This window comes from Empidonax traillii, unplaced genomic scaffold, assembly GCF_003031625.1.
Source record: "Empidonax traillii isolate 1590-97213 ecotype Southwest subspecies unplaced genomic scaffold, ASM303162v1 scaffold42:size1813164, whole genome shotgun sequence".
In the NCBI taxonomy this organism is placed as follows: Eukaryota; Metazoa; Chordata; class Aves; order Passeriformes; family Tyrannidae; genus Empidonax; species Empidonax traillii.
Window position 1 is genome coordinate 46752 of NW_020955235.1, and position 24566 is coordinate 71317.

The window sequence follows — 24566 nt, forward strand, 5'->3', positions numbered from 1 at the left end:
TCTAACTCCAAGTGGAGCTGAAGGCTCTCAGCACCTCACTGAAGAAGGGCTCCAATTAACCTACTTTTATAGTAATCCTGAATGCATGGACTTCCTGTGCGTATGTCAGGATTCAAACTGCCCTTCAGATTCACTTCATTGAAACCTGAGAAGCAGCTATGCAACCGTGGACTAAAATGGCTCCATATGCTTCTTGGCTCCAGTATGTGCTGAGAATTTCTTTTTTCTTTCTCTCAGCTGAGAATGCTGCTCTCAGTTCTGCTGAGCTTCAGTGAAATGTGGTATTCTCGTTAACACTTTAACCCTGATCCCAAATAAATCACCTCATGCCACCATTTAGCTTAGCAGCAGCAGGCAAACTGAAAGGATTTGATGTGTCAGAAGGGGACCAAACTTGACCCCTGAATCCTAGCAAAGAAGTGTTTCCTTGTTTAAAGAGTTGGAGAAGAGAACAGTGCCTGAAATGCATGCAGCCTTGTGGAGTAAACAGTGATATGGTTAATCCTCAAACAGGTTGTCCAAGAAAGGCCTGGCAGATCTGATGGCTTCCTTTGTTGGAGCACTGACCTTGTGCATGTGTACATTAGCTGAAGTGCTATCTGAACTGGGAGATCACTGGTCTCTCATTTTATCTGGTTTGCTGTCTGATTCATGGGGAATTCCTCTCTGACTCATCCAGATGAAAGTCCTAATGTAGGAAAGAAAGATCACACTAAGAGCGAGATGCTGCATCTGTGAGATTTCCAGGATACTTCTGGGTTTTTTGAAGGTATCATGGAAAGACCAGCTTTCATTTTAGGAGTCCGTAATGTCTACCATAGTCCTGCTGCTCCCCCAAACTGCCAGTTTCATACCTTCTCCCTGAATACCTATCACAATTTCCATCTTCTGATATGCTGTGAAAGTCACAAGGAACTTCCCTTTGGCCGGGAAAGCACACCAAGGGGTCACCCAATGCAAACAGCAGCACATGTCACCAAACTCAGCACAAGTGTCCTGCCCCCATCTCCCCACACTTAACCAACACCCTTTGGACATGTTTCTCTGTGAAACATTTCAGATATGCAATGCAGGGTTGAGGGAGAATGATCAGGGTCATGACCAAGAAGTCTGAGAGGGAATGTGCGCGCCTGGGAGGCACTGGGCGGTGCAGCGTGTTCCCTCAAGCCTCATGCAGGTGCACTGAATAAATCAGCCCTAGATTGCTTCAAAGTATGCAGGAATTTTTTTGTAGCCAGAGGAGCATACAGTAAGGGTGTCTGGGAATGAGAGGAGGGTCAGCACTAGCTCTCTATCTTTGCAAAAATTAAGTCTAAATCAGGGAATATATGGTGATTGTAGGGACTCCCAGATAGTCTTGGAGTACCAGCTGAAAGAGGGACATCATCAAAAGGCAGCTCTCAAATTGGACCCTTCTCTTTAGCCAGAGTTAATAGGAATAAGATCTCTGAATATGCTGCAAATGATGATTTGTTTCTGACTCTGCAGAGCCCTGCTGTGAAGAGCCCTGGAGCCATGACATATAAAAAAGGGGAAAAAAGACTAAAATTGGCAAAGAGAAAATAAATTCCACGTCCTAATGCTGACAGTTTAGATATGTGGGGGTTTTTTTCACAGAAACCAATAAAATAAATGCTGTAAACAAAGAGTTTTAAATATTTCTTCACTGTAACATGATGTTCCCACTTGCTAGGAAGGCATTTGTGTTCATGGAAAAAACAAATCCATACACCCTTATTCCAATAGATTATTTGAATATTCCAATGAAAAAGTTAATTTTATAATTACACATTAGTGGTGAAGTAGCATTTAGCTATAATACCACACTTGTGTTGAGTAGTAATGTCAAAGCTAATTTTACCTTTTAATAAGAATAAGTCAGTACAGTGAGAAACACCTTTTGTAGCACATTAGATATTTGCAATTCCTTCCAATATATTTGCCTCTTTCTTCTGAAGAGACCTCATTCTATTTTCTTCTTGTTATTCCAGTTTATTACAGCAGTATGAACTCTGAGTTTGTGTACAAATATTCATGTACACACATACAATCTTTAAGCTGATTTGAATAACTCTGGCTTATGAATAAGTGCCTCAGGAGTTCTTGATAAATCTCAGTAAAGGCATGCTATAAAAACAGAGGAGGTTTCTTATTAAGTATTTCCTAATTTGTTAAATAATTCTGGGTTCTTCTAGGAAGTTTGCAAGAAGGGACATTTCAGAAATTAGTATAGTGAAATTTGGGTGTTTTAATACTGTTCCTTATACACAAAGATACATCATCTTGTTTCTGCTTTTCTCATATAGGTTAAAATCACCTATGGTGATTGATTGGAATGGTTAAAATTGATGGAATGGTTAAAATTACCACAGATTTGTAATTATGAGAGTGTGGTTTGAACTGCTCACAGTTCTCTAAAGTCTTAATCAGAATAGCTGAGATTTGCTGTGGCTCAAAATTATTTTCTTAAATAAAAATGTTTAACCATTTCTGATAACAAGATAGCAAGTTGAGAGAAAACCACATCGGTTTGCTCCCAGGGAAGTTGTGAGCATACTTGTTCTGCTATTCTGCTACTGTGTCTGTTCCTATTCTTGTGGAAAAAATCTATCACACTCAAGCAAAGCCTTCAACAAAAGCAGGGTAAGAATAAACTCCAAATAAACCATTAAAACCCATTTTTTTTTACCAGTAAAGTAAACCAGTTTATTTGACCTTATTACAGTTCAGTACTGTAGTCTCTGCAGATGCCCCTCCACCAGTCACTCAGAGCCTGGCAAAAGCATCATCTCCAGGACACAAGTGAGCATCTCCTGCACAGTGGCCATGGGACTCAGACACTGTGGTGCAGATGAATTTTATACAAGCTATAAATTATTTTTAAAGGTGTATGTTTTAATAAACAGTTTCATTTGTTACAATAATTTGGGGATTTGTATTCTTGTAACTGATGAACATGTTATCATAGTGTTTATGGTTTAGTCCTGTATAAATAGCACTCAAAATTGTATATATGCATTATCTTCAACTAACAGAGCACTGCAGTGTATGCCTAATTTAAAGTGTTTAAGTAACTTCCATGGAACTTAGGGGTAATTTTAGAAACTGTACTTTGAATGTTTTGACAAATTTGATTAGATATCCAAGGAGTACCTCAATCAAGTTCACTTGCATTCCCATAAATATAAACAAAACAATTACTTTAACATTATATATACAGATGCCATTTCTGCAATTGTCCATTAGCATCAAGATGTATCCCATGGGCTAAACAAACTCTTTGGCAGTTGAGATTCTGTGCAAGTTTCACAGCTGAACAGATTACCTCATGGTTTTGGCCATACAAATCACTGAGTACTAAGCCTGTGATGCCTATGATGACTAAAAGTGAGAAACAGTTTAGTAAGTAAATGCTTTTGCATTCATGTATAACTAGAAATACCACTTCACAGATATATTCAATAGAACTGAGCCATGTGATTAAACTTTATCTTTCCTTTCTGTGTATGATCTACTGGTTTAAATATTTAAATGCCTGCTAACAGTTTAATACAGGTTATCTTGATCACACAGAAATATAATCAGATTTAGTTCCTCGGTGTACTTATCTGTATCAGCTCTCACATATCCACTTACAAAGGCTATTGTCTGAACTCCTGAAAACAAAATCTCAATGAGGAGCTTCTTTTTTTGGCTAAGTAACCGTGTCTCCTCGTGGGGAAATGTGGAAGTGTATGTATACTCTAGGGAGAATTTCTAAAGAGATGAATGACCAAGGAGTTTGCATTCTAAATTTCCAGATAGCTGAAGTAAAGAAGGACCAGCAGAGAGTCACAGCTTCAGAACTGCTAGCAGGAGGTGACCACTGGGGTCAAAAATTGGAAACCAGGACCAAGCTGGCTTGTAATTTTTCTTCCCTTAGTTTTGTCTTTTCTGAGACTTTTCTGAGGCTTTTCTTCACTTTCTAGTAGACTTCTCTCAAAAGCAGAAAAGTTTGCCACAAAAATAAACCTAGAGAGAGAGATGATGCGAGGCACATAGAATAGATTCTAGTCTGGAGTTAATTCCCTTTAGGTAGAAGTCTGTTGTGATCCTGAAATGTTTAGAAATGTAAGCATTACATTCAAATGGGATCTTGGAAGCAGGTTGTTGCTTGCAAGTTTGTTCCAGCCTGCAAGCCTGCTACAGCTTGTAAATTTAATTTTAGCTCTGGAACTTGCTCCGGTTTTGTAAGGTTACTAAAAACCTGAAAGAAGCCAGAATTCTTACATGCACCAAGAATAGCGTGACAGTGTTTTCTCAAGAATTCATATCCCCCAAAATAGTGCCACCCCAACACCAAGGGCCTGATCCAGGTTTCCACACCTGTCAAACACATGCTGAACCATTGCTATTAGATAGCAATTACTCCCCACCACTCTCCTCCCAGCAGCTACAAGGATTTAATTAGTGAGTGTTTCCCAGCCCCAGAAACCAGGAGACACAAAGAAGACCAGTAGCCAAAGTTGCTTGGTGCAACTATTCACACTATGCCATGCTTTGTTTTGTCTCTGCTGCCTGCATTGCAAATTAAAAAAAAAAAAAAAAGGTTTTAGAAGGTAGAGTAGTGCTGGTTTACCTAACAGCCTGCTGCTTGCAAGTATTTGTATTTGAGCTTATTGAACATTCATTATGTATCAGATACTCAGCCTTGTAAAATTGATCCAGGAAAGGCTCCCTGCATCCTCTGGGCTCCTGCCTTGCTGGTTGTGTGTTCAGGAGTTCATTGCTTTTGCCGCCACCCTCGAGCAGAGAGTACAGAAAAAGCTCCCCGAAGCAGCCTATTAGCAAGGGCACAAGAATAGCTCTTTTTCTGGCTGTTAATTCAGACATCATGCAATTAGTCATATGAAACTGTCCTCCTTTGCAGCTCTTGTGGAGATTGCTGTCCTCTCAGCTCCCTTGAAAGTGATCATGACGTGTCTTCTTTTACTTAGAGTAGATCATAACCCACGAGCAGGCTCATTTTGCCAGCAGGCATATATCATAGAATGGTTTAGGTTGGGAAGGACCTTAAAGACCATCTAGTTTCAAGCCCATTACCACCAGCAGGGACACCTCTCACTAGACCAGGTTGCCCAGAGCCCCATCCAACACGGTCTTGAGCACTTCTAAGAATGGAGCATCACAGCTTCTCTGGGCGCTTTGTTCCAGTGCCTTACCACCCTCACATCACATCACTGCCTGGCACCCACAGATTGCTGTCTATAAACAGAGAACCTTTGATATGAAGGCAGCAGGCATGGGAACACCCCATGATACCACAATCATGGTTCTTGCAGCCCTCCTCTCTGAGGCTGTCCCACACAGCCTGGCTGGGTTTTTGTGTGATTTCCCAGCTTTAATTTTGATCACATGTCAGAGCTGAGAGTGGCACACTGGCCTTGAAAGAGTCCTTTGAAAATGCCTGTGTAGGCAGTCCTATATCAGTGCCAAGCCTAACTGCTCCAGAGCAATGTGCATTTTAAGGAGAAACAGCTTTGGCAGTCTATCAACTTTCTTGTTTGTTACTGCTGCATATTTTATGTCACCACTATATTGCAAAATGAATACTCTATATTACAAAATTAATATTGGAAATGTCTACTTTGCATTTTATGGACTTTATTTGTGCTTTGTTTTCCTATGATTGTCTTATTTTTGCCTCTGGAGAATTAATAGTATTATTATCAAGGGCAAACAAGCCTGGAATTAATCTGATTTAATCTTTAATTATTACTTATGATGGTTTTTAGATTACATACCAGCATTGCTGAATGCTGTTTTACAAGCTAGAACAGAGAGATGCACAGTAAGCTGGGACACTGGGATTACTCCGAGACATCCTCAGTGAGGTTTTCCAGCAATAGCAACAGCCATTGCGTGTTGTGAGGTTTAGTTTAAATTGCTGTTGCTCTAATCAAGGCAGCAGGCACAACACTTGGACAGGAAGCTGAAAAAAATAATAAAAATTTTAAAGCTGAGCTGAGAGCACCCACCTGGATAATTTTGTGGTTGAGCACAGCTCAGGCCTCCCAGCCTTCCTCTTTGGCAGCAGGTGTTGTCTGGAAGGTTACACAGAGCAACTGCTATGAAAAGGAATAAAAGGGGAACTGAAAGAAGATTACTGCACATATGTTTAGTATCATCTGTGCGAAGGCTTCTTTTGAAAGCTGGTAGGGCTGGGTTTCCCCTTGAGCATACCTGGCTGCCTTGCTTGCAGAAATCTTGAACAATACAGATGACATTTTGGACTCTCTGAAGTTCACAGATAAACTGCAGTTGGCATCAGTGAGAGAGAGGGAGTGAGACTCAGATTTTCTCCTAGTCTTTACTTTCTGCATGCCCTGGGAGCAAGGGCATGGATATGTCTATGTCAAACATCCTGCTTTGAAAGTCTGCTTGGAACGCTGGGGATGACCTGAAGAAGTTGAGTGCAGGCCTAAGAGGGCAGTGATCCTGCATGAAGTGAAATAGGGATGTCTTCGTGTAGGGAAGCAGACACAACTATTGAGATCATTTCTAGGCTTCCTGGTTCATGTATGCAGTGAAACCCTGATGTTTAGCACTCTGTAGGCATCAAAATCAATAGTGGGGCATCACCATTCTGTTCAAGATAGGCTGGCAGGCCCTGGGATGCTGCTGTCCTCAGCTGTCTGCCTTACTCCAGGTTGGGGAGGGAGCTGGAGCTGCGTCTTCAAGTCTAGCAAGGTTGAAAATATTCGTTTTCTACTTTGCTCAGAAGAAAAAATTATTTTTAAATTTCTCTTTTTCTCTCTCTTTTTTTTTTAACTTGAAGAGTGATGATGATAATAATGAAGCTAAAGGGTGACTAAACATTGAATGCATATTGTTTAAATTAAGATGAGGCTTATAACTCCTGGCAGGTTCCAGACAAATTGTTCCTAAAAACTCCTTATTGCTTATTGTTGCCGACATTTGAAATTTAGTTTACATAAAGATCTAGGGGTAGTGCTAAATAATTACACTGTAGGATAATCTCTTCTTCTTATATAAGTGTGTAATAATTTAAAAAATCTATCTATGGAGTAGTTCAGGAAAAACTATTCTTCAACAGCTATTTTGGGTCAACTCAATGCATAGTCTATTACAGGTATTACTTCTGCTGCAGAGTAATGAATCATATTTGCAGTCAGGAAGTCACTTGTGTAATTGTCATTAAATATAACGAATACAGGGCTATTTAAAGAATTTCAGGATTGTCTCGTGTTCTGGAAGACACTATTTGTCTGGAGAGGAAGAGTAGAAGCCTCTCATTTCAGCTGCTCTCAGTGGTTTAACATGGAAGAAAGGGCAGTATCAGGATTTGTGCAGTGGGATATAGTTGTGCTTTTGTAATTCCTGTATAAAATTAAAAAGGGGCTTCTTAATTGTGAAAATTGACTTGTAAGCAGGATGTAAAAGTATAGCGAATTCCTCTGCATGTTAAAGCCTACATTATTGATTTTAAAACCATTCTCTTTAATTATTTGTTCTGAGTCCTATGTTAAAACAGGACTAAACCCTATATTGCAAATCAAAGCCAAGGCTCTGAAAATACTGATTGTTGCAGACAAATTCCCCAGTGCTTCATTTGACAAAAAGATGGATTAGAACAAACTACAGAGTGTTATTATTGCCACCTATATGAAAGACTGTTTCTTTTATTTGTATTAATTACTGATTAGTGCTTTCTGTGTCTTCAGCTCTTTCAGATGTTTTAAATGAGATGTATTGCTTTCCGTAGTTTCTTATCTAAAGGGAACCCTGACAGAAAACTGGTATCTAGCCACTGTGCACAAGGAAGTCATTGATGTGCTTAGACGCTGTTCTTCAGGGAAAACCCCGGGTGAGAGTCTTGAAGAGGTAAAAATAAGTTCACAGATAATACTGCAGACAGATAATTTTCCATCCAACAATAATGTCGTGAGTAAATATACTCTTTTAAATTCAAGTGTAGAAGGAAAAGGGAGCTGAGCATGTGGGACAACTTGGGTGGGTGGTGCTTGGGGAGCAGCCCAGAGCTTGCAGTGATCCAAGCTGTAGGAGGAGAGTGGGACAGCCCCTTCTGGATGGCTGCCCCATCCCACAGAGCTGCTCAAACCACTCCCCTGGGCAAGCTGGCATCACTGACACTGTCTGCCTGCAGTAGTGCTTGGTTACTTGGAAAGAAACACAGCAGAGTGGCTCCTCTCCTGGTGAACTTGCACGCTAACTGGGACAGAGAGGTGTAGGAGATGTCCTAGCCTAAGGCTTCATAGACTCAACTGTGTGATTTCTGACTGCCCAGTCAAACATTACGGGTCAGACAACAGCCCTTGGGCTTGCAGCTGCTCTCAGTCATTACAGCCTGGTGGTTTAAATGTTCTCAGCCAGGAAGGAGAACTTTCTCATACAAATCCCCTGAGTCTTACTGCTCAGAATGAGCAAAGGCCTTTTCCTCTGCCTGGGAAAAGGTACTGGAAGAAGAAGCAATTACATACGTAGGTGGAAGAGGTTGAGCTTAAGAATGTTAAAATGTTACTGAGCCCTTGTTTCCCCATGAAGATCTCAAAACAGAAAAATCCAAGGCAGGTTGCCAAGAGTTAGGGTTGCAGGTTCAGCATCCTATCCAAGAGTTTAAAAGAGAAAAAAAAAGAAAAAAAAAAAAAAATAGGGCTTCCTGAGGTTCAGGGGTCTGGTTTTATACATTTCGTGCATAAAAATGATCACATCATCTTGGATGCGAGAAAGTGAGGCACTTATTTAATATATCAACTAATATGAGACCAATATTTTGTCAGGTGGCTGCATGAAATTCAGTGGTGAGTCTTTCATGGCCCAGGTTATGTTAAAAAGGGTAGTTTTAAAATAGCTTGTTGTACGTCATCAGCTGATCTGTCATTTTCCATAATTCATGAGCACTGGGGCAAGATTAGACAATGGAGTCTTGAGTGAGAATTCATTAATTTCCTCCATGGTTTCAGAAATGTCAGAGGTGTAAAGCTGAGAATAATAAAAGTCAAACTCCTTAGATATATCTACTGTGCTAGGAAGAATATTACTCTGAGCATCTCTGATAGTATACAGTGTCTTAGCGTGCATGTGTCTTTAATTGGTATGCAAGGAGTTTATCTGCTTTACTGCCTGCACTTATCAGAAAAGATATAAAATGGGATGGTGATAATGGCTGCCTTCAAAGAAAAAGATATGTTCTTTCAAGGGTGTAAGTGCAATAAATCTTTCTGGTTTAAGGGCTCACTGGAAGCAGAAAGATTCTGTTCTGCTGACAACTGAATGTGGGGAATTTTCCCAGGGGAAAACAAATCACATTTCTCTATTCAAAATATAGTAAAAAGTCACTGAAATGTGATACTCCAGAATGTATATTACAATATTTCCTACTGACTCCTTTACCAATTAAGCACACTCACAGAATAATACATTTCTCAAATGGTTAATAGAAGGTGTCTTGCACTGAATACATTTAGAATATACTTGTGAACTCCCACAGTAATCTGCTATTCAAATTTACAAAACAAAAGATGAAAAATAAGTGGTCAACTTTAGGTCTTTGTTTAAACTATACCACAGGAATTAATTTGTCTGGAATAAAAGAAACAGTGCCGAGTTCATTGCTATTCCAGAACCATTCTATGCATCTGTGGAAAGCACAGTTAATACTACAGGTACCTACCGGGTCTTGAAGGGATCTTTTGTGAGTTTAAATCATTTTATTTACTTTAGAAAAGCCCACATTATTCATAAGAATCAAATGTTGTGCCTGACTGTTATAGAGAAACAAAACAGACAAGGGTGTTTTAAATTAATCTGTCAGTATGGTGCTTTCCAGTGCTCACTTTGTTCACGCAGCCAGGAACTGATGTTTGCATGAATTTAAATAATTCCTCTTGCCTTGAATAATGACCATGAAAGTTGAGTAATGGTATCTAGGAAATATCCCAACTTTTGAGGAGCTGCCTCTTATCTAGGACTGTTTCTCCTCATCTCCCCCCGCTCCTAATTGCAGGGAGGCACTGCACACAGCATATAACTAAACATAATACAATTTGATTTGTGTTGCAGTGTTCTCTCCAAAGAACAAATCTGTAAAATTACAACATGTGAAAGCTTAACACAATGATATAAAATGGCAGTGGCACGGTTCATATCTTAAACTGACAGACTGATGGTGATTATTGCAAGGACAATGCCCTGCATATGTCAAACGATTTGCAAATAATTTATGTCACCTTATCCTCCATTATTGTTTTTGCAGAGGACATAAACTGTGTCACTAATATTAAACTGTCGACAAAAAAAAGCCTACCTCAGCTCTTTCCTAGCTGAGAATGCAAAGACATCTGCACAGAGACAAACATGCATATGGCCATCATTTGTCCAACATCTTACACATTGTGAAGGTTTTTTACTTGAAATGCCAACCTATGTGGCAGATGATGTATGTGTTTCTTCAGTCCTGTGATTACCAGCACAGAGCTGCTCTGCAGTGCTCTTCACCTCATCAGTTCCACAAGCTGCACTCCAAGGTGTGTGAAACATTTGCAGGGAGATGGCATCTGACATGCAGCAAGGCAAAAGCATTCTGGTGTGAATATTTGACTTCAGATTTTGTTCAAATCAGGGTCAGATTCTGACCTGGAGAAATTAGTGTGGGTAGAGATTTAGGACTACAAAATAGCAATTTGAAAACTGGAATGAATATATTTTAAAAATGGGGAAGCAGAGGAAAGTGGTGCTGTCTCCTGGGTGTCTCCCAAGGGGCTGTAAAGGAGAGGGGAAGGGGGAGGGCTTTATAAATGACCTGGGCTTTATTCTTTGGGAAATAAGCAGAGGACAAGGCAATCCTAGTCACTTCTATTTGTTAAGTTGCATCATCTCAACTGCCGAGTTCTTTGTTTAGATTTTGATGGTTCATTTATTACTACCAAGAAATGCCTTTGAAGGGTGATTTTCAGAGGCTGTAGTGGTTTAAAAAGCAGCAAAGAATGCAATGTGGTGGTTGGAGCGTGAAGATGGGAAACCAGCTTCCAGCCTCCTGCTCTAGACTTCGCCCTGCTCACATTTGGGACAAATTACTTGCAACTGCCGTGGCTTGACTTACTCTTCTGTCAGGCAGGTTTTTCTGTCTGACTCATCCACTTGGTTAAGTTTGCCAAGTATTTCATAATCTTCGGCTAGAAATCACTCATTTGATTGCAGATCAGTGACATTTGAAATGAGATGCATCAAACAACTTCTGTTGGCTTCAGTGCAAGAGATGGCTCCAAATCACTGCGGTTAGCAGGACAATACACTGACAAACTCAGCTGAGTTAAGGACTGAAAGGGAACTCCATTCTCTTACTGCTACTAGTTTTTCATTTTTTGGAAGCCTCATTTAAGCATTTTGCCCTCTTAAGCCCCTCAGGAGTGAACAATCTGCTCCTTGCCCTTCCCAGCTTTTCTCATCCTGCTTCTCAGTAAATCACAGTTTATGACTAGATTGATATTTTTTTAGTATTATAATGCAAAAATGCCAAAAAAATTGAGAGAACTGTATTACCTATATGGATTTTAATCTTACTTTCCATTTTTCCAATTGACTTTTGCCAATCTTCAAAAAAACTCCAGTTAACACCAATTACCTTGTTATTGGAGTTGTTTTTGATTACTTAGTTAGAAAAGCAAATTTCAGGCATCTGAGCCTAAAGCTTGCAGGATGACTCTCTTTGCCTAAATAAATCCTAGAAAGCATGCTTGTTTCTCAAGTCCCGCTCAAGTGATTTTACTGGTACAAGGAATCTCTTTCGAAGCAGAGAGAATAAAGTCCACAGGTGTGAAAACCTTCCCCAGAGTGCGACCCTTCCTTTTCTCGGTGCAGGATGACCCTGAAGCATCAGAAAAGGCAGGGAAATCACAGAAGGATATCAGGGAGAAGGGGCAGCAGGACAGGCCCCAGGAAGATGCACTGAACCAAATGAAAGCGCCTCCATAGAAACAGGTCTGCAGGAGCTGTCCTGTGTATGTCAAAAGCATTTCCATCAGATGACGGGCAGCCTTTTCCACAGCAGTGATTTTAGGCTTTGCCTCAAGTGTGCTTTGGCATAATAGCAAGACTTTGCACTCACACTTGCACGTAATACACAAGTCATGGTTAGGTCTGTGGTCTTGATACGCATATGCAGAAACCTACCTGTCTTTTACAAATTGTTATAACCTATGAGAAAATGTGCTGGAAAGAAGTTTATTTTAAGTAGATAAAAACATACCCTTCCCATAATGCCCCCAAACTAACTGATCTTCATCAACTGGTTCCTTAAACATGCCTCAACACAGACTTAAAGCTGCATACAAAAGAGATCTTGGTGATAGTCAGTAATCTCAGCTATACACTTCTTAGCTAGGAGGCATCGTAGATCAAGGTGCTATGCACTTCTGAGGGAAGGAGCTGGTAAAAACTGCAGAGGAATTTTAGAGAGGAATTTACAGGAATAAACTTAGAAACAGCAGTGGACTTAAAGAGAAGTTTTCATTATCTTGACAAGAAAAGAAAGTGGCCAGCCCTTTTAATCTAAGAGTCCAATGGGCAACATCTGAGATGAAGGATAATTTTCACAAGATAATCTCGAGCAATAATCCTGTGCATTCATGACAAAACTGTTGATCTCAGCAGTGAGAGAATGGTGTGACTAGAAATAGATACCTTCAGAGTCAAGTAAACCTAGCCAAAATTGTACTTCGTAGCTAAAAGTTAAGAGAGATTTCACCACCCATGGGATTATGAGATGGAATGATGGATTATGAACCTGAAATGTATGACTAGGGATGTGGACTTGCTGCTGACAAAGTTTTGGCAGGAAGAAGTGATAGAAAATGTAAATTCATGCTGAGAGAAGACAAACTTGGAAGAGGTAGATGCTCTGGGGACTGGATCATGCCATAGTTTGACAAGACCAGCTAGATGATGCCATAGTTTGACTAGACCAGCTGGTCTTTGCAACTCTACAGAATTTGTCATGGCTAAACTGCACTGGTTCCTCCCCATGGCACCTGCAACAAGGTTCACTCAGATACCTTCTTGTGGCTTCCTGCTTAGCCTTGAAAGATGGTCTTTTGTTTGCAACAAGCCCTTATCAGCTGCTGCTTATAATTTCTATGAATGATCAACCTTTTCATTCTTGTTTCAAATCTGTCTCTGAACTGAGAACAAACACAAACCCTGGAAGACTAATGATTTTGAGCAGTGCTTGTAGGGAAGGTGACCATCATGCCATACATTCTCAAGATCTCTTACTTTCTTCTTAAATGCAGAATAAACTTTTAGGTATGAAAAAAAAAATCTATATGAGAAAGCATTTATGTGACATAAAGCTTTCTTACAAAAACATCTTTACTAACAAACTGGGTTCCTGTCAACATAAATCCATATAGGAGAGGGCTTGTTGGCTTATTGTTGGCTTATTGTTTCAAGTCAGCTTCTGGGCACATGGCTTGTAGACAGGAGTTACTTTGGCTGCCATGGGTGTCGTGTGGCATGGATAGCAGTCCATCTGTGTCAACAGTGGGAAGTTCTTTTCCTCAAATATTAGCAAATTTGAGGTCTACAGCAATAGATGGGAATGGTTGATGCTCTCTGTGGAAAAAGCCTGTAATTCTTTCCAGATAATGAATCAGTTGGAGCCAAAAGGGGTTTCCTAAGTTCACATTATTTTTCTTTTTTCTTCTAAGTCTCAACAAGCAAATAATCAACAATCAGCGTTTCTGCATGTTTTCAGTGGTGGCCCATCTCTCCCAGACTGAGTTCTTCAACCATAGTAAAGACTAACATTCAGTTTTTACATCTAATTTGTGAACCTATTAAACAGGACTTCTGTGAGCACTGCTACACAGTCAGCTCCTCAGGTTCCCAAAATATTTTGTCAGCCAGAGTGGCTTGTCATGGTGACTTGATGGTTTAGGGTTGTAGCAGCACACAGACCTCATTTCAATGCAACCACTTCCATGTCAATGCAACCACTTCCATGTAGGCCAACCCTTTTTGTATTTACATGTGAAATACTTCTGATCACACAGCTGTCATCTGGGGGCCCTTTTGATCCCTTATGTGGCTAATGGCCCCAGTATGGATACAGTTACCTGGGTGTAAACTTCATTGTATTTGATGTCACTGATTTTCTTTCCTGAACCTGTTATTGCCTTCACACAATGGTATTTTGCCAGGCTGGTAACTGTTCCTATGGCAAAACTTTCCAGTCTAGACAAGCTCTAGAAGCTTAAAGTCATTTCATTTCTTTTGAGGCAGTTACATAATGGGGCTTGAGCTCCCTGCCAAATGTTACTTTTTACGAAGTTGGCACTGGGGATGTGGAGCCAAGTATCACAAACCTGTGAAGCAGATGAGCTTGTGTTAGCAGTCAGCAAATGACAGAAGAGAGATCATCCAGGAAAGTTTCGAACTGAATCAGGCTATAGCCTGACTTTGCTAATGCTTTTTACTTCCTACTCCTACTTTTATCCTAAGATCAGATAACAAGTAGCATTTTTTCTTTGTAACAATTCATTAATCAGAGAAATGATCCTTGCTGGTGTTTAGATGTTTTACTTAATTTGGTACTTCTGGCCTGCTGCCCCAGTAGTGCCAAAATTATTATTTCTCACCCAGCAGGTGATAAATAACAACTTCAGTCATGATTAATACCATGAATTTCTCAACCTGACTAATGCAAAAACTTCAAACCTGCAGAACAAGTGGGTGCTAATTGTTGTGAGAGACATTGGAGCTGCACTCTGCTTATAAAGAAAGAAAGCCACAGGAAATGAAGTGTTTTCTAGCAGCACAGCTGATCCTAAGAGGCATCATTAAGTGCAGCTCAGCAGCATTCTCCACGTGTATGGCTGTGCTAGCCTCTTTCTTTCCGCAACACTGAGCTGTAAGTACATTTGAAAGGCAGGAGATTGCCAGGTTATTTTTCTTTCCTTGGGGACGAGAGGGGGAAATAAAATAAAAGCCAGCAAAAGCAGCAGATTAATATCTAATTAACACCACTCAATACTAGAATTTTTATAACTGATATGTGAAAAGTGATAGATCCTAGTAAAAGCTACTCCCACCAAAGCCCCTTCACGGCTGTCTTGAAATCTCATCACATCATAAAATGTAGCATCAGAGACTCCCCAGTCAGGGAGAACTTTCCTCCGAACAGGAAAACCAGGAGATCTGGAAGGACTGTCAGCTGGAAACAGTGATCCAATATTACAAATTAGCCTGTGGCTGGGATCCTGGCCACTTTCAAATCACAAGCTGGTTTGCCACAATCTGTGGTGGGACAGGGTGGTCGCTCCGTTTTCTGTGCTGTATTTACAGTGGCACAGGGTACATGGGATCCATAATTCAGCCACATGTACAGTGCTGTGCTGGTCAGGAAAACAAGACTTCCACAACAACTGGAATTGGCACCACACATTTCTGATAGGAGCAGACACCAAATCCAGCAAGGGCATAACCAGTTAACTCTGCTGAGGGGAGTCTGTGCTGAGCAAGATCAGTCCGTTCCACAATCCCAAAGAAGCATTTCAGGAATGGAGGAGCAGTCCTATTTTCACTTGGACTTTTCCAATTGTTTTAGCTCCATCAGGCACAGAAAGTACCTGTTACTTTCCAACATGAGCATTTAGCTCAACTTCAGCATGTCCCCATGAAGTTATTGTCATGGAACAAAAATACTGCAAGAAGCAAACCACAAAGGGTGATTTGTACATTGCTCAGACTCAGTAATGTCTATTCACTTGTAGTTCTGAGTGCCTTTGTGATTTTGTGTACTATTGTGATTAACTCCTGCAGTTTCTGCTGTGCCATATTCAGATGGATGTTAATCCATGGTGCAGTTGGCCCTGACATTCTTTCTGTTTGAAACCTAACTTTTGTCTTAATTTGGGGAAACTTTAGAAATTCCAGCTGTCTGCTTTCTTCACGCAGAATAGCCTCTAGGAGCTTTGTATTTTTAAGCCTGAAAAACTAGGAAAGAAATCATCATCCACACTGTCCTGCTACATGAAACAAACCATAGGTCTTCCTGGCCTGATTCCTGTCTCGGGTGCAGGAGTTGAGCTTCAGTCATGGGAGACCTAAAAAAACTCACAACGCAACAGAAAAATTTTCACAGACTGCACACACACAGCCTTGTCTACTGGAGTGCCACTCAGACCAAGAGAAAGCCCTCACTGCTTTGCTTTGGAGAAAGCAGGCTGGTTGTCTTGCTCAACTCCCTTGCTATAAACATTATTTGGTTTGGGTTTGTTTTTTTCCACCCTTAATGGTTTTATTGCTGGTCTTGTTACAATTTTTCATTCTTTTTCCAGACTGTGCACAGTATTTCAGTAGCTATCAGTGTCCTTTATAGGACAGCAGCTTCCCAAAGTTAAAGCATGGCTTCTGAGCTTTGGTCCTTGGAGCTCAGCCCAGTCTGCTCTGTAGCACTAATCATGCCACCAACGTCATTTAAAAAAACATAATGGTTTCTTGTATTTATGAAGTAAAAAGTATGTCATTTGGCTAGGATTTTAATAGCTATTTTCAACACTGGTAGCAAAGCCAAGATTTTCCTTGCAAGTTTCGATATTGCCTAGAATGAGATGCAGCCTGTACCACAAACCAGCCCTGTAGCAAACATGCCATGTAGAAAGAATTCTCTTCTGTCAGGAAAGTAAGGAATGCTTCTTTTCATTTAAAATTTAATAATTAAGTTATCCAAGTCACACACAAGGAAGGTGGTTAAACTTTCAGAAACTTCAGTGTAACTTGAGAGCTCAGTCTCTGCTTGTCCTCTCACTTCAATATTGAAAATTCCATGATTTGCCTGTCTCTGTATCATTAAGTGTAGTCTGAGTAGCTCAGGTGGATTTACACAAACTTTGTTTGCAAGAGATCAGTATCTTTTGCCCAACCACTTCCACAGCATTTATTTTCTAGATGAGACATTCAAAGCAGATTAATGCATATGGCTACCTCTGAGTGGTTTTTTTAGTACTCTGAATTTATAAACCTTGCTATATGTTACTGCACAAAATTTGCAGTAACTCCCTGTTCAGCATTCAAGGTGTTGTATTTCCAGTGCTTGCTCTGCAACCTTGAAAGAGGAGGAATACATGTCCACTTGCATTTTTTCCAACTGCCTAGAAGTTAATAGGTGGGTTTAGAAATCTATTAAGTAAATTACTGCTATAGTTCAGTCTATGGTACCAGAACTGCTAAAACCACAGAAGCTAGGTTAAAGTCTTTCCTCATGAATGGTGCTCTGCAATTAGCAAGAGGTAAAAGAGGAGTTTAATTCTCTGGATTAAGATACTTCAGTTTTCACACAGGATTTCCCCATCACTATGGCACTGCAAGCTTTAGACACTTACTAGAGTGTTTTTCTCTCAAAGTAGCATATATCACAATATTCTCTCCAAACTAAAAACAAACAAACAAACAAACAAACAAACCACAACAAATTCTTTTCCAGTTTTCCCAGAAGTTGAATTAACACAGAAAAGGAGTTTTGAAAGAACCACTTTGACAGTGGAAATGGTCACAAAGCAGTCAAGAGTAGATGGGTTTTAGTTTTTAAAGGTAGTCAACATACACGTGTGAAATTTTAAGACTGAAATCAGGACAAGGGAAATTTTCCTCTCCAGGCGAGAGTGTTTTGATGAAAGGCCAGGACCCCCTTACACATTGATACTTAGTGGATTTGACTTCAATAGGACTTAAAACTGTTGTATCAAAAACCAGCAGTAAGAATTCAGCTCCATTTTCCAGTTGTGCTGGAAAGAGTGGCACCCCCAGTAGGAATGAGTAAGGAGTAGTGGTTCAGGAACCTCAGAGTCAGGGGAGACCCAGCCAGTCCAAGGTACGCAGCTGCTTTTTGTTCAGTTCTTAAGAGAGAAGAAAATTGCAGGCAAAATCTCATGACCATTGCATAACCAGTTTAAGCCATTAAGTATTATGACACTGAGGCATACAGCCAGAAGAATATATTTCATTCTAAGAAAACACAATGGTTCCAACTAGCCAAACAGTCTGAGCTGGTTCCCAGTTGTGCCCATGACTTCCTGAGTGCACAAGGACTCTTTCTGCCACCAGCACATTCCTGAGGTGGTTAGTGCTTTTAGGAATCCAGTTTTGGATTAAAACCAAAGGAAGGAATGACAGTCAGAAGCTACTTTGACACAAAATAACAACTGACTGAATAAGTTCACACATTTGTGTGCTGCAAGGCTCTAAGACTTTTTTTTTCACCCAATTTCCTAATAAATTTTGGTTGAGGCAGATAAACTTTAAGATCTCTAATGAGTCCTTTCATTCTAACTAGTAATTCTAACTAGTTTATCATACAGCTGTCTTCCAGGTGTCCTGCCACCAGGATCCCACTCATTAACTACACAGACATTAAATTTTGTAAGAAAGGCATTTGGAAAGATCAGAGAGAAACTTGAAGTGTTTTATTTTTTTAAAATAGATACAATATTCTTCCAAGGTCACTTTACAGTCAGTGGCATATAGGCTAGTAAAATAGAAGTGCTCATACAGACGTTTCAGGTGAAATGTGCACGGTATATTCTACAACACAAAAATGGCATTTAACATTTTTTTCTTACTCGAGAATGATTTGGCAGCTTCAAAAAGCTTAACACACATTTCCATTCTCAAAATCAATTTATTGAATAAAACTCAAAACTGCAACATGATCCACCCCAACCACCATGCTTATCTCAGCAAGGACTTCTTAGCAGAGCGGGCTGCAATTGTGGAGCTGTCTTTATCATGACCCTCAAAGTACTGCTGCTCTATTCGTCGACAAAAGGCTGTGAGATTACTGTAGTTCTTCACTTTTTCAGAGAGTTCATCTGTGATTAGTTGAGTAGTGAGGATTGTGAACAGATGTCCAAATACCAGAGCATCTAATTCAGTTGGTCTGTAAAATGAAACAGAAAAAAAGAACTGGTATTTTGGAAGGCAAGTCCTGATCAAGAAAAACCCTGCTGGAATAACCTTTAGATAGCTATGAAATTTAAGAACTGGGATGAAATCAGGCAACACTGAACTGACCAAATGCATGAAAACTGCGTATACAGTACATCAGAAAACTACTTGTTCTCAGTATGGCAATTTCTTTGCCTTTGGGAGCTTGGAAATGTGAACACTTCTTAGAGTGGGCAGAGTTACTGATTCAGTATCAAACCATGCTCCACCTTTTAGTTCAGTAACAAGGGCAAATGTTTATCAGGTCTTTGGGGTTTTTTTCTTTTTCTTATGCAGATGTATATTAAAAAAACCCCAATTATTATCTCACAAGATAAATAAAAAGAGGAGGGGTGTGGAAGCATAAGACCCCTATTTCTTTTTTTTTTTTTGTGCTTTTCAACAGTTGGGAACTATTCAACCAACAAGAAAAGGAGTTCCCAGTGGCAACAATTGGAAACATCTCTTGTGAAAGGGGTCTACACAGAGGAAAATAGATATTTTGGGAATGTTTTCAGTCCTGCCTTATTTTAGGTGCAAGACTCCTCAATTTTTACCTTGGACCTTTGTATATAAGTAGCCCACGTGCAAATAGGTTTTTTCCCCAACAACTTCAGAGTCCTGCTTTACTAGTGTTAAAGGCAAGCAGCATGAGGCTTTCCTAACTGATAAATTTTTTGCCTTTTTATTTGTGCATCACTAAGCACTCTACAGTGGAGATGCAGATCCTTGTATAACAAACTTAAATCTGTCAGCAACAGGTTGCTTTTCTTATTTACCTCCCACAGAGTCCCAGAAGCCATAGACTGAAAAATACTGGACTAAAACCGCATACTTTTTGGGTAATATTTCAGATAGCTAAAAAGCTTAAAGGCTGAAACTGTACCAAGAAAGGCTGGTTAACAACAAACACAAAATCCCCAAATTACAATTCTTTAGAAATACAGAATCATGTAGAGAAGACAAGCAAGAGTAAACGGGGAAAAAATTAACAAACTTACAGAAACTTTCTTTTTAAAACCTTTAAATACTAATTTATGAAATTTCATGTTTAGATTCCAGTCACACATTTTTATTTTTGCAATTAATCACACAGCATTAAAATAAAACAGGAGTTTTATATATATACGTATCCATGTATGTATGTAGGTGGGTATATATCTATATCTCATATTCCTGGATGCAGTATTCCAGTAAAGAGTAACTTACTGCTTATTGAAGAAATATGGTTGTGTTCCTAATCTCTGGGAGAGAGCCTGACAGCACTGATCTACATCTTCAAGCACCTATCAAAACACACAAGAAAGAAAGATCCATATTGTCAGAAAATCTCACCAATGCAAAAAATAACCTCCTTCCTCTATTTGCACTGACAGTGAGAACAATGAATGTACCATGTTAGAATATCAAAAGCTGTTAAAATCAGTCAAAAGGACACAGTAGGCAGGTAGCTAAGTGTTACTTAATTTAACATTTGATGTAAGGAAGTTCTGATTAAGTGCTTCCCATAACATTTATAACTAAGCTTAATGAAAGGTACTAACTTGTACCTCAAAACTTGCTGCAATCCTGCAAAGCATGCCTCTTAACATCATACAGGAAGTGGCAGACAGGACTTACAACCAATTTTCAGGACTACAGCCTAAACTAACACCAACAGAGATGTACACTGTGGTAAAACATCCTTCCTCCCACTCCACTGGGTTGCACATAATTTAAGATTTATTGCTACTGAAGGCAAATACCTGACTCCAGATAATATTTTAAGTCCAGAATATACATTTTAATACATCCGTTTCAGGAACGTGCTACTTTCCAAAGCCCTTAAAAAAAAAAAAAAAAAAAAAAAAAAAAGGAAGGGTAAAGAAATAAGCTTCACCTTTCACACTGACCTGTTCAAGTGTCTTTCCAGCCCACCCGATGGCTTTCATCTTTCGCTTCACCTCCCACTGCTTCTGATAGGACAGAATGCGGTTAAGAGGCCACGGGTAAGGGGAGCCGTACCTTGGGTGAGTAATCTTTGTTTAAAAACAGAAAGGCACTGTGTTACAATATAAGAAAATACAGATACCTCTTGACAAAACAGACAATATTTACACAGTTCTGGCAGAAAGGGAGCTGTAAAAGAGAAAAGGAGTTGCATCTATGCCATAATTATTTGCACAGAATCTGTACTATGCAGCATAACTATTTAAAGCTATTATTTCAGACACATATACAGACCCCATATCTATTCTGAAGTCAGCTACTTCCAGTAACGACACAGCTTCCCTAAAATGTATATGCAAGCGAAATTAAAGTGAAAAGACTGTATCATTAATGGTATAAACCTCTATGTTTCATTTATGAGTAGGGACTTGCAGTTGTGAGCAAAAGTGTTTTCTCATTAAATTTTAATTAAGATAAATGCTGCAGAACCACTCACCTCCTCTACTGTAACATCATCACACCACTGGAGATAGAGCTAGGAAGAGAAAGAACACTTACTAAAACTTCCTAATAAAGGAGAATACAGAGACAATCATTCTTCAGTAGTAGAATTTTCTTTTCTATATTAGATTAAATTTCCATTTCATTTCTTCTGTTAGACCTCTGAATGTATAAAAGAAATTAAAACTGGAAGGCAAAGGCCCAGTTGCTAGTCCTTACTGCACCAGCACTAAGATGAGACCACTCCCACTGCCCACGCTGCTCACAACTGAGCGCACAGGTCACTGGCCCTCAGCTCCTCAGCCACCTGTATCCTGACAGAGTTCCCAACACTGCTCCCATGCTGGGACTCTCTCACCTTAACTTGCCAGGCATGCGAACTGCAGAGGATCTGAGCCTCCCACTACACATGTGAGCATGCATGCCACGGGAGGTGATAGTGGAGTGCCTGCCCAGCTGTGGGTTGGAGTAGGATCCCAGAAACCACTGGCATTTTCCAGTCAGTTACTCCTACAGCTGTGGTGACACACCCCAGTTAGGTGAGGGGAATCTTACACGTGACTTGTGTCTACAGGAACACTTCAGCAAGCAATCCACAGTGTACAGAGAATTTATTCCTGTCTCCTTTCACCTCAAAAGTTGACGACCTAATCTAAGAACAGCAGTATTTCCACCACAGGGAAAAATCCTAAAGCTTTCTTGCCTATAGCTGCTTTTGTAAGTGTGTGGAGTTACTAGGGCTTGTTTTACCTCTGCTGTCAAGAGCATATTATTGACCAATTCCATGTAGGCTTTCATCTCAGCTTTTTGGACTTCATCCAACCCATCACTGAGAGAATGGCCCTAATGGGGAAAAAAGAAAAGACACACATGTAAGAAAGGATATTGTAATATTCAACAACATATGACCCAAGGACCTTTAAAGTCAACGAGCCTTGGCTCAGACCCTGATCTCTTACATAGACATAGGTACATAGATTACATAGATAACTCTCATGTAGTTCATTAACAAATTACATTTGAAATTTTTACATACAGTATCCTTTAGAATTAAAAATAAATCATCATAATGTAACTAATATAATCTATAAAAGATCTAAGCTAATCTACAAGAAATTTGGACTATCATCAGTCATAGATGAACACACTTAGCACACAGCTTCCTGGTTAGTGTATCTCTGCAACAAGAAGTAAACACAAATTTACATCTGTAATGCAACTTCATCAACTGCTCAGTGAAAACACAGTAATTTTTAAAATAGAGGGGACGGGTGGGGAAGATGGGGAAACAAGGGCAAATTTGAACAGTATTTGACACTTCAGGATTTAGACCAGTCACTTCTGGGTTTAAGAGCTCTGAGACCTAGAGATGAGGCATGCAGAAAAACAGTCTCAGAAACTGGTACAGCTATCCTGCATAGAATTTACTTCCAAAATTTGAATAAATGACAAAGAAAAACATTTTTACCTCACAAACACCTATTTCAGGATACCTTTGTTTTAAGACAGCAGTAAATACCTATACTGTTTTAATAAATTCAGTAACATTCCAGAAGAGCACACTAAATCAGCACAACGCTAATCAGGATTAATATGGTATTCACTAATTCGTGAAAAAAAAGTGCTATTACCTTTGCTTTTACAAACTGGACTATGGGTCCAAGTTCAGACACTACTTGATTTCCCACATGAATAAAGGGTACTTTGCCTGCAAAAGGAGAAACGTATTGTAGTAAGAGCTATTTTAACCTGTAAAACACCATTTACAATTTTCAAAACAATTAAATACTTAAGGTATACCTGAACATCAGTGTCTGGGTTGTTTTTTTTCAAATGAGCACAGGTAAAGCTAACATACGTAACATACATAGAATGTTTCTAACAACAGACACCTTCCTCCAGATCTTCCTTCTCCTGAAACTCTTCTACATGTGATACTTGCAATTGTGTATTTCAAAGTTATTGAGTGAGATCTATCGACTTGTATTTTAATAATGGATTTTGCTCCGCTGGAAAGACTTAATTCAATGTTCCTCCAAAGTACAGCTGGGAAACCCAGGAAAGCAGACAGAGCCCTTGAGGAAAAGGCGTACACAACGTATTCCCACCATCCCTTCTAAGTCACTGGTGGGGAAAGGTCTGCTGAAAGGATGATGCAGAAGTGGAACTGTGCCCAAAAAAGCAAGCAGCGGGAAGGGTAAATGCATACTCAGCAAGGCAAGGTTTTGACTCTTCCCCCTCCTCCAGTCCTTCAGATTTCCAACAACTGGGCCAGCCTGCTCCTGTTGGCTGCCCCTGTTTTTACTCTGTTGTGAGCTGGCATTTGCAAGCCCCCATGGTCCTGGGATCAGGAAGACATTCTTGCTATGAGACTCTCAGCTTCATAGTCTTGCAGGGAAAAGAGATGCAAGGAGCTTCTCCAAAATCATGGAAGCAAAATGGGGTGAAAGTTTAATACTAGCAAGGCTCAACATTCAGTCTATGAAGCTGAGCCCTGAGGGTCCAGCTTATCACCTTCTCTGCTTGTTAACTCTTCTTATACAGAGAACTAAGCCAAAGCTCTAAGGCAGGCAGATACAAGAGGAAGCCCTGCGCTCACAGCAAGCCGTGAAGCACGACAGATGTTGCCCTGTGCCCCTTTTCCCAGGTCTCAACGTGTGAAGCTGAGAGCTCCTGCTCCAATCCACTATAACCAGGCTGCTTTTCCTGTAAATCTTCAGTGCAATTGACAGATATTAATCTTATATTTAAGACTAAATCTTTTAGGATTATTTACATGATTGAAATAATCCATAAAATGGAGACAAATGCTGGCTGTTTTGTAAATGTCCTCCCGCCCAAAGGCAGTAAATGAGCCTGCCCAGTGCAGAGGGCACAGCATCCTTTTTACCTTCCTGCCTCTCTCACCATGGACAAACTCCACTCTCAACAGACAGCCCAAAGTGCAGGATCAGTATCTGCTTGGCTGCGAATATGCTATTGGTGATACATTCACTCTTTTCACTGAAACACAACCTACTGTCCAGCCCAGCTCAGCTAACATCAGATTCAGTCATGGTTTTTATCATAAGCTTCACTCCTCACTGGCTCGATAAGCCTAAGGGTAATAAATGAAGTGCATCACACCAACAAAG

General features: G+C 40.0%; 1 protein-coding gene across 1 annotated transcript in view; it reads right to left on the reverse strand.

Moving 5' to 3' along the window:
• Positions 1–18455: 18455 nt before the first annotated feature.
• MTX2 (metaxin 2) overlaps positions 18456–24566 on the reverse strand; it is a 34134-nt gene continuing 28023 nt past the window's right edge. Inside the window, exons 5-10 of the mRNA XM_027878463.1 lie at positions 23064–23140; positions 22183–22275; positions 21428–21466; positions 20895–21020; positions 20212–20288; positions 18456–18955 (exon numbers count right to left, since the gene is read on the reverse strand). Of these exons, the coding sequence (XP_027734264.1) occupies positions 18748–18955; positions 20212–20288; positions 20895–21020; positions 21428–21466; positions 22183–22275; positions 23064–23140 (620 nt within the window). The 3' untranslated portion in view covers positions 18456–18747. The remainder of the gene's footprint in view (positions 18956–20211; positions 20289–20894; positions 21021–21427; positions 21467–22182; positions 22276–23063; positions 23141–24566) is intronic.